This window comes from Rhizophagus irregularis, chromosome 8, assembly GCF_026210795.1.
Source record: "Rhizophagus irregularis chromosome 8, complete sequence".
Classification (NCBI taxonomy): domain Eukaryota; kingdom Fungi; phylum Glomeromycota; class Glomeromycetes; order Glomerales; family Glomeraceae; genus Rhizophagus; species Rhizophagus irregularis.
The window spans coordinates 3103319-3113563 of NC_089436.1; the positions used below are offsets into that span (position 1 = coordinate 3103319).

General features: G+C 27.1%; 4 protein-coding genes across 4 annotated transcripts; 2 read left to right on the forward strand and 2 right to left on the reverse strand.

The window, feature by feature from the left end:
• Nucleotides 1-5925: 5925 nt before the first annotated feature.
• OCT59_028580 (uncharacterized protein) lies at nt 5926-6352 on the forward strand (the record flags this gene model as incomplete). Its single annotated transcript, XM_066147392.1, has 2 exons — nt 5926-6084; nt 6143-6352. 2 exons carry the CDS (start codon nt 5926-5928, stop codon nt 6350-6352), a joined length of 369 nt encoding a protein of 122 aa, XP_065994103.1.
• A 904-nt stretch (nt 6353-7256) lies between these two features.
• OCT59_028581 (uncharacterized protein) lies at nt 7257-7706 on the forward strand (the record flags this gene model as incomplete). Its single annotated transcript, XM_066147393.1, has 2 exons — nt 7257-7283; nt 7365-7706. 2 exons carry the CDS (start codon nt 7257-7259, stop codon nt 7704-7706), a joined length of 369 nt encoding a protein of 122 aa, XP_065994104.1.
• Nucleotides 7707-7860: 154 nt separating this feature from the next.
• Nucleotides 7861-9020, reverse strand: OCT59_028582 (uncharacterized protein; the record flags this gene model as incomplete). Its single annotated transcript, XM_066147394.1, has 5 exons — nt 7861-8366; nt 8450-8501; nt 8566-8607; nt 8687-8718; nt 8882-9020. 5 exons carry the CDS (start codon nt 9018-9020, stop codon nt 7861-7863), a joined length of 771 nt encoding a protein of 256 aa, XP_065994105.1.
• A 313-nt stretch (nt 9021-9333) lies between these two features.
• On the reverse strand, nt 9334-9537 carry OCT59_028583 (uncharacterized protein; the record flags this gene model as incomplete). The annotated part of the gene is made up of 1 exon (XM_066147395.1): nt 9334-9537. One exon carries the CDS (start codon nt 9535-9537, stop codon nt 9334-9336), a length of 204 nt encoding a protein of 67 aa, XP_065994106.1.
• Between the last annotated feature and the right edge of the window lie 708 nt (nt 9538-10245).

The window sequence follows — 10245 nt, forward strand, 5'->3', positions numbered from 1 at the left end:
GTGAGATCGCTATATTACCGAGATGCGGCTGTGTGTGGTGGATACATAGTATACCATGCCGTTCATGCGATTTTGATCCAAAATTATGATAATTCTGACAATTCCTGCCAAAAATTTATTAACGATCACTGTAGTTAGCTATTTATATTTAATATTTTCTTGTGTGAATTATATTGCATGAAATATTATAAAATTTTTACATTTAAAAATATACTATAAAATTTATTTAATAAATACATGTTCAGTTTATACACATGATATTTTACTAAATATAAATTAATATAAAGATAAAAAACAAATAAAAAATAAATAAAAAATAATTACAAACTAAGAATCTTGAAGAAAATTTCACCAAGTCATAGTGTTTAAATAATTTATGATAAAAACAAAATCAGGTATAATATAAATGTTGTCTAATTCAATTTATATAATTATTCTGTATCTAAATATCTAAAATTAAGAAAAAAAAGATTTCGTTTAATTTGGTAATTTAAGAGGTAATTTTTAAACATTTTAAAAAATAATTCTTACTTTCGGGAAGTTCCAATTCATCTTGTTCTTCTGAATAAAGATTTGGATTGTTAATGTGCTTCATCTTTATCTATCAAATATAAATTAAAATTTAAAATTAAAAAAAAATACCACAGAATAATTATTTTAAGAATTTAGATAATTGTTTTATCGTACCATTATCACTAATATGAAGTTTCTTTATTCTTGGTTCAACTTTGTAAACATATAAATAATAAATCATGTTTAATATTATAATAAAAATTCACATATTTTAAATTATTTTACTTACCATTTTTTGAGCTTCTTTTAAATATATTGGATAACTTTTTGCTGCTATCTAAATAATCTTAAATATAAGTTATACATTCATTTTTGACTATTTTAAAATAAATATAATATTTAATTACTTTTAAATATGGTACTTATTTTTAAAGTACTATTTTTCTTACTACTTGATTTATTAAAATCGTCAACTAAAAAAAAGCAAAATAAGTCAATAAAAAACGCTTCATTATATGACATATATAAATGCAATTGCACTTACTATTATTAAGAATACAAAAATCATATGATTTATTACTATGGAGTGCTATAAAAAAAATTAACCATTATTACCATTAATGTTTATAAATTAAAATTATATATTTTATCTAATTTGTACCTTCTTGTTTTTCTATTATTATTTGAATAAAAAAATAAACATATCTGATATATATTAATACACCTTTTAAGAAATTAAACAAAAAGGTTAATAAATCAATAAATACCTTCTGTCGCATTTCTTGGTTCAGGAAGATTATCAAATTGATGAAGTTTACTTGTAAACAGTTTGCTACGACTAGTACAATTTTCTATTTCAAAGTTATTATTTTCTTCTGGTTGAGTTAATAATTCATTTGATTTATTTTGATAAAATAGATTAATTTCGTTTATTTTTTCATCAAGTGTAACAATATCAGGTCTTTTTGATGGACCAGCATCCCAACATTGTTTCATTAAATTTTTATATTCTAAAGGAGTTCCTGGTACAATTTTTGGTCTCATACCATTAACAATATCCATTGCAAGATCATAATCATGTTCATAATTAATAAATGGTGGTTGTCCTGACGAAACTTCCCACATAAGCATTCCAATACTATAAATATCAGATTTAAAAGTCTGTTCTTTTCCAATAATAATCTCAGGTGCTATATAAGGAAGATTCCCATATATACTTTTTAATGGTTTATCTGCAGGTCCACAAAATCCAAGGTCACTAATATGACATCCTAGGCCAATTTTGAATAATATATTTCCAGAATGCAAATCTCTATGAATTGCATTTTCTTCATGAATACTTCTAAGTGCAATAGTTATATCTGTAATAATTTGAATTCTTTCTTTCCATGTAAGTTGATTATGATTTTGTTGTAAATATTTTCTTAAATCTATATCATATTTATTCATTACAAGCATATAATCTCCATTTGATGGATTTTGTGTTAATCCAAAACAATGGACAATTTCACCATCCCTATGAAAAAAAATCATCCAATTTTTGTACAATATTTGTTCAAGTCCGTGTGGAAATTGTACAATTATTGCAGATTTTTGGATAAAAATAGTTATGAAGTTTTTCAAAGCATATTAAAAGTATGCAATTTTTGTACAACTTAAATTTAGAATATAGAAAATGTTCAATTTTTGTGTGATTTTTATACAACTTAAATTTAGGATACAGAAAACATTCAATTTTTGTACAATAAAAATTGTGATTATTGTACACTTGAAAATAGACTTAAATTTAGGATACAGAAAGCAATTTTTGGGTAATCCTATTATACTACTTTCCATCTTACCTGTATGGTTACATTTGACCACTTTTAGGGTCGAATAGACCACTTTTAACCATTACAAATAGATTTTCCTAAGTAAAGTGATTTATGCAGTAAAGTTACATAAAATTCAACCGCATATTTGCTTATAAACGGGCATCTTCCAGACCCATTGGTGAAATTTTTGTATCATCTTGTAACTAAAAAAAAGTCAAAAACTTTTTATTAGGTTACACAATTAGTTCTGACCGGAATTATAATTTGGCCAGAATTATGCGGTAAAAATCAACTCTTAAAATTATATATGTTGGTCACGTGATCTGATCGTCAAAATAAATATGATAACGCGAAATGTTTTTGTTTATGTTTTTTTAACCTTTTAACTTTTCTTCAACTTTCTTTTAAAATATCAGGTAAGAAAAACTTGTGTTCTTTATCTTTTTATTTTCCTAACTTTTTACATTTTAATGTTACTAACTTGCTTTCTTCACTAACTTCATACTTTTTTTTTATTACTAATACTAATAATTTACTTTTTAACACTACTAATTTGCTTTCTTCACTTACTTCATACTTTTTTATTACTAACACTAATAATTTACTTTTTAACACTACTAATTTGCTTTCTTCACTAACTTCATACTTTTTTATTAATTTACTTACACTAATAATTTACTTTCTTCTTTGATGATACTACTAGCTAATTTACTTTCATGTTATTAACATACTTTATTTTATTTTATTTTCTTACAAATTTTTATATTTATAATTATATCAAATTTAGTATTTTATTTATGAAATATTGTGTATATTTTTTATATTTTAAGTCAATAAAAAAAATTCATAATTTCACTTTATAAATTGCCTGTTATTACTGTAAAATTTAACCTATAATTCCTAAAATATGGCCTAAAATTTGGCTCAAAAATCACACAATAATTGTATAAATTCAGGTCAAAAATAGGATAATTATTGAATAAATTACCATGCAATAATTGTGTGATTTATTGCAATTTTTAGCACAATTATTGTATGGTCAAATATACAGAAATCGTAGTGAATTTAATTGAATGATTTTTCAACAAAAATCACACAGACTTTTTTCATAGGGCATATTTATTGCTAATATTTAAATGTGATTTAGCCTATAAAATAAACCATTAAAAATTTTAAATAAAATATTTATTTGTTAACTTTTTTAATTTTTAAATTACAAACCTCTTCAATCCAACTTTGGCTTGCATTTTCAACATTTTTCAATCTTTTAAGTATTACAATTTGATTTCCAAATCTTTTTAATTGTTGCCTTTCAGAATCCCATTCAATAAAATGCCCATCAATCCAGCTCGCTGTATAAATTTCTGAAAATCCACCTTTTGCTAGATATTTAATATTTTGTAGATTATTATATGGAATCCATTCTGGTATTAGATATGGGACAATTGTTTTTATTTGACATTTTTGTATTAAATTATCAATAATAACATTTCCAGATGTCCAATTTGAAAAATTTTCTTTTAAATAATTTCGAACACAATTTTCACAATATGTTGTAGCTAAACATTTTTGGTTACAATTTTCACAAATTCTTTTTGTCCCTGCATTAAAAAGAAGTTTGTTATGATCATAATTTTCAGTTAGTATTCCTATTGCTTCAGATTTTTCATTTTCCGTAAGTGATTCATCATCAAGAATTGTCTGTTTACAAAATTCATAAGCTTTGTGTGTACTACTACGAACATTTGAATCCATTAATGCATATGATCTGTTAATCGCATTATTAATTAATTTATTTTTACCAAATGACATAATGAAATATGTTATAAGGCTTTAAATTTTTTTTTATAAATATATTTATTAATTTTTTAAATAAAAAAAAAAAGAAGAAACCGGTGGTTTAAGTGTTTAACTCCGTAGTTATTTATATAATATGTAACAAAGTGAATGTTACAGCAACATTGTACTACATAAATTTATGCAAATCAATGTACGTGTACAAAAGAAAGAAAAAAAAGAGATTGTCATTATATGAATCACTGCTTCGATAGTTTAAAATCTTTTTTTTAAAAAAATTTCTCTCTTTTGAAGATCATCAAGCTACGCAAATGCTACACTTTTCAACGATGCAGACGTAAAAAGACGAATAATAAAGCACTACATACGTTACGTACTAATATAAAATTTCCAATGTTTTTGTTTTATATTTTAAAACCTATAATTATTACAATACATCCAGAAAAAGTTCCGCAGTTACAAATCAAAATCTTCCTATTTGACAATAGAATTTTTTCAGAATATATTAAATTATTTTTCCGTTCTTATCATTCTTGATCCAAGGTGGAGTGTACAACATATGTCACTGTTCCACTATCTATTTAATCATCACAACTTTTTTATTTATGGTCGCACAGGCAAGTATCATCTTTACTTCGCTACCCGCAACTGCCTCCAAAGGTTCCAAAGGTTCCAAAGGTTCCAAAGGTTCCAAAGGTTCCAAAGGTTCCAAAGGTTGAAAGTTTCTCCTCATCAAAACTTTAAGGTCATATAACCATCATCTTTACCACATAAAAAGCATTATCGTTAGGATTGGTCGCCGTAAGTTGTAACTGGTTGTAAAGGTTGTGACGTTTTGCCGTAAAGTGTGTGTCGTAATTAATATGTGTCACGTGACTCGAATAATTAACTAAGTGATCGACAATTAAATATCCATTTTTAGAATTGATGTAACCTTGTTCACGATTTTATTGGACAAAATTTCGTTTTTTGGAATCTCATAATTAATACGTTCATAATTTTTTTTTCTTTTGTTGCTATCTTTACAATACAATAATTTTTAACTTTAGTTTCCGTTTTTCTTCCCTCTTTTCTATTTAATGATATTTTCTTGGCTATATCTGCCCGTTTCTTAGAATAACTAGATTTAACTTGAAGTTTCATCAATTGCTATTTTTTCCTGAATTGTTAGATCAGATTTATCAACTATAGAAGAGATTAATACAATTAGCAAATAAAATAAATAGAAAAAAAAATACAAATAATTTGAAATTTAAACACTTCTTAATATTTGTGTAGTTTATTTATTATTTATTTTTAAACAATAAATATTTATTATTATTACTATTTTAATATTAAGAAGTTTGTCTCATATGGAGCTATTTAAAACTTCCGGTTATGACTAAGTTAACTTGTTTATTTAAATTATAACTAAGTATGAAAAATGTACATAATATTTTTTTTCGGTTTAAAATGAATATCTCACGCGTAAGATAATTATGTAAATATTTGCAATTTTTTTCCATAAATATTTTATTTATGCGAAAACGTACTTTTTTGACTTTTAATAAATAACATAACATAAATTATTAAATTATGTAAATATTTAGTAATTTTTTCATAAAAAAAATTTTACGTGAAAATAAATTAAAATTTAAAAGTAAAAATAAAATAAAATAAAATAAAATTAAAATGTCTACGATATTATATTTTTTTTTTATAAAAACATTACAGACATTTATTTAGCTTGAGAAATAAATAAATAGAGAAAAAATTTTACGTATATTTAAATTCCGAAAAAAAAATATTTTATTAAAAAATAATGCCTGCAAAATTTGTAGCTTTTTGCTATGTTAACGATTCTACTGAGCGTCTAACTCAAGAATATACTGTCAAAGAGATTACCGATGTTACAAGAACTGATGATGATTATCCAACGAAAGTTATCTACTTAAAAATGGGTGTTACGATAACATGTGATGTATATGTTCACTTCACCTCAGCTTTATATTAAGTCCCATCAGTGTAAACTCCTAAAGTCAACAAAAGTGAGCCAAACAATGTTCGACCATGAGCATAAAAAGCAACTGATAAGGGAGGTGGATCTATCTTCCGATGTAGATAAATTTCCATCATTATCTGCTATTGTTGATGGTAATCATTGGTATTTCGCTCCCTTTGCAGGAAGAGCCTTCCTGTTAGTGCGCAGTGATCAATTAAATGCCAACAAGACCAAATTACTGAGTTAACGTCATTCACAGGGATAGGCAAAGTACATACCGATCGTTTAATATCCGAAAGAACTAAAATTCTCCGTAACATCTTGGAAAATTTCTAGTTATAATTAAAATTTTCTTAATAAATTATTAACAAATTAGTCGTCGGATAGTTTTTGAGATGTATTTATCATTTTAAATAATTTCTTTACTTAGTTTTGAATGTTTACAATATTAATAAATCTTTATTTTGTTTGATTACTATTGTCGATCGTAGCATAACATCTTTTGCCTTACCATTTGTTTTACATTTTTTAAATCAAAATATGTTATTCAAGTTATTAATTTTCTTTAATGTGAAAACTGTTGCTTAAATTAATTTTATTTTATTTTCTTTACTGCGTAAAAGATTTTACGAGTTAAATTTTCAATATCAAATTTATTTGTAACGCTATTGCTTATTAAGTATTATCGATCCTCACTAATCATTATTTTGAGAATATACCTATTTTATTTTGAAAATAAATCTAAATTCCAATGAGAAAACTGGCATTCAAAATTTCTCTTTTCTTAGATACACAAAGCCGACAAGGGTCGATTTAGTTTGTCAATAATCTTCAAAAAAAATATTAAGGTAAAGAGATGCGATTAGTTATAACACCATTATTTATATACTTAGTGATTTATTAAAAAGAAATAAAACAAAGTAATTTTACATTTATATTCATCAAATTATAAGTCTGAAACTTTCATTAAACTTTCTATCAAATGTTCTTTGTGTAGATATATAAAATCATATGTCATTATGAGATATCTGAAGCCATATGAATCATTTACTATATACATAGCTATAATCCAAATGCTTTTTATTATAAATAACACGTAACTTTATTAATTTTGAAAAAATGCTAGAGAAAATAAGAGAAACTAACACATAATGCCATCAAAGAGGGAAGGAATAACCGTAGATTTTAGGTGCTATCACTAAATATTACTATATTAGGTAGGTATAGTACATTATTATATGCATTTGTATTTTAACAAGTGTATATCGCAAAGTGCAATTTATTATGTTCATAATAATAATAATGATAATAATGATGATGATGATGATGATGATGATGATGATGATAATTATAATAATGATAATAATAATGATAATAATGATAATAATAATGATAATAATAGTAATAATAATAATAATAATAATAGTAATAGTAATAATAATAATAATAACAACAACAACAACAACAACAACAACAACAACAACAACAACAACAACAACAACAATAATAATAATAATAACAACAATAACAATAATAATAAAGAAAAAAGTCCTGGAGCTTGCAAGCCTGCTCGAGCTGGACTGGCTCGTGCGGAGCACTAATAAAAAAGAAAACACATATTAAAATGAATGTAAAATATAAATAAACATCGGAAGGAATTAACATAGTAACCATTTTTTTTCTCCTAAATGAAATGAATTAATCATATTAAACTTACGCGTCAGCTTTCCAGGTTTTTCGCAGCGTAGCACAGCATTAATTTATCTGTGGAAAGTGTACAAACATATCTAATCTTGATAGTCGTCTTTTCCTATAAAAGTATATAAGAAATGAAGCCCCTATCAAGATAAGTACAATTGGTAAAATTATAATTCCTAGATTTCTGTTTTGAGTACTTAAATTTTGATCTTGAGTTGTTGGAGGCGTGGGAGTTCTTGGAGGTGTAGGAGCTGTTGGAGGTGTGGGAAGTATCAGATTAGGATCAAACTCACTAACCCATTTGTAATTAGATTTATCGCTCGTGTCTAAAATAAATACTTCATTTGGTGTGGTTGGTAATAAGAACTCATTATTTTTTCCAAAAATCACAAACATATAATGACCGACCAAAGTAGCCGTATGGTAAGAACGTGAAAGTGGTGATTTTGTGGAGACATTCGCTCTTGACCAAGTATAATCAGCTTGTGATACATCTAATATCACAAGATCATCGGTTGCAGCCTTATCAATACCTCCATACACGATAATACGACCATCTTGAGCTATATAATTTAGAGAACAATTTAATATATTACCCATTTATTAAATTTAATTCACAAAAATAAGTTTAAAAGGATATAATTACTCAGAACGGCAGAATGGTATGCACGAGGTGTTGGCGGATCACCAATGGTTTTCTGAATATAATGTATCTTTTATAAGAGAATGAACAATTAACTTAATTCAAAAGAAACACCTTACCTTTGAAGTCCATGTATCATCATTTGTATTATATAAAGGTAGCTATTTTTTTTTTAAAAAAAAAGATCAGTAAATATACAATTTAGACTCTCGATTAATCAATTAAACGGTGCCAATTTACCAATGACATATCTACTAATACATCACGATTTACTGATACATTTCTAAGTTAATGTTGTAAGTATTATAATAATATAATCGAATGTCTTCTCGTAAATCGGGTGGTAAAGGAAGTATCTGTTTCTTGGATTTGTTACGTTTTTAACTCTATGTATCCAATTTTTGGTCCGACGAAGGACCGCTGTAGGGTGATAACCATCGCGCTTTGCAGCCATTTCTCGATCTACGCTATCCCAATCTTTGGTGCGTTTGGGCATGTGGTATACCTGTTTAAAAACAACATAGGGACGAGAGCCTGCCTTGACTTCGTTAAGCAAATATGGTTTCAGACTCATCGAGCTCCCATGGGCTTTATGATGTAAAACACTTTTCGTTAAACGATTCCAAAGTTGAATCTGTTGTGGCAAACGGATCGTGACGTGAGTATTCTTTGAAATAACGACGTTCGGTGTGTACGTGTGTCTTTTTGTTATAAGACGTTACAGGTGATAACGATAATTAGTTCAAGGCACGTTGTACGCTGCCTGGTGTTCCAATAAGGAATGCAATAGGATATACTTTGCTAGCCTCTTCTCCTGAAGAACTTAATTCAGCCAGCTTGATTATTTTTATTATTATATTTACGTATTGTGACCGTATAATTAACGCTTAAGTGTTGTAAATGAACATCTTTGCTGTTGTTAATGGTGGATTGGCTCTGATGAAAGCGGGATCCGCTGAAGAATTATTAACTTTAGTTGAAGTCTTTTGTGGTTTGTCAAATCGTGGATCAGTTTCCAGCGGGCTCTCCTTGTGGCAAGTGTCTATAGCTTGATGATAATGTCGTTGACATCGCCAACGGTAACGAGACATAACAAAAGCTGGAGGATGAAAGCAGTTCATCCATTCCTCGCAGGCTAAGTGAAAGCCAAGATGAATCACGTGATCTCCGTAACTAAACCGGATAAAGTTTTAGTTTTTCTATTATTATTTTTGTCACTTGCAATTCTATGACGTATGGCACAAAATTTTTCTATGAGAAGTTGGCGTAATCTCTTAAAGTATTTGTCCACGGCTCTCTTGGGAAATTGCCTGGTTAAGGAAAAGACAAACGTGAGGAAGATTCCTAATATAAAGTTAAAATTAGCCTTCTTAGATGTAGATCGGAATATATGACAGTGTTCTTGTGTAGATCAGGTATTCTGAATTTTGTGATACAGGTAAGTCGGCCTTTTTATCGAGTGCGAGCAAGTAGTGTCATTAGCGACAAAGGAATTAAGTTTTTTCACACGGAGAGAAAGTGTATGTAGTTTCGTAGGTTTGTAAAGACGAATAATAGCACGAGTGGCTAGTGGGGTTAAGGGACCTTCAGGCATAATAGATTTGTGAGGACTTCGTGAAATTGATAAGAGTAGAAGATAGGGTGGTGCACAAGGGTGGTAATAGACCAGTTGAAAATTGTTCCTAACTTTTGACACTTAGCGCAACAGAAAATATTATGAACAAATTAAAAAAATAAAAAAAAAGAAGTGAAGTACTAAACAAATATGTTATAAGGATTAAGTAACAGTGAGAAAACTT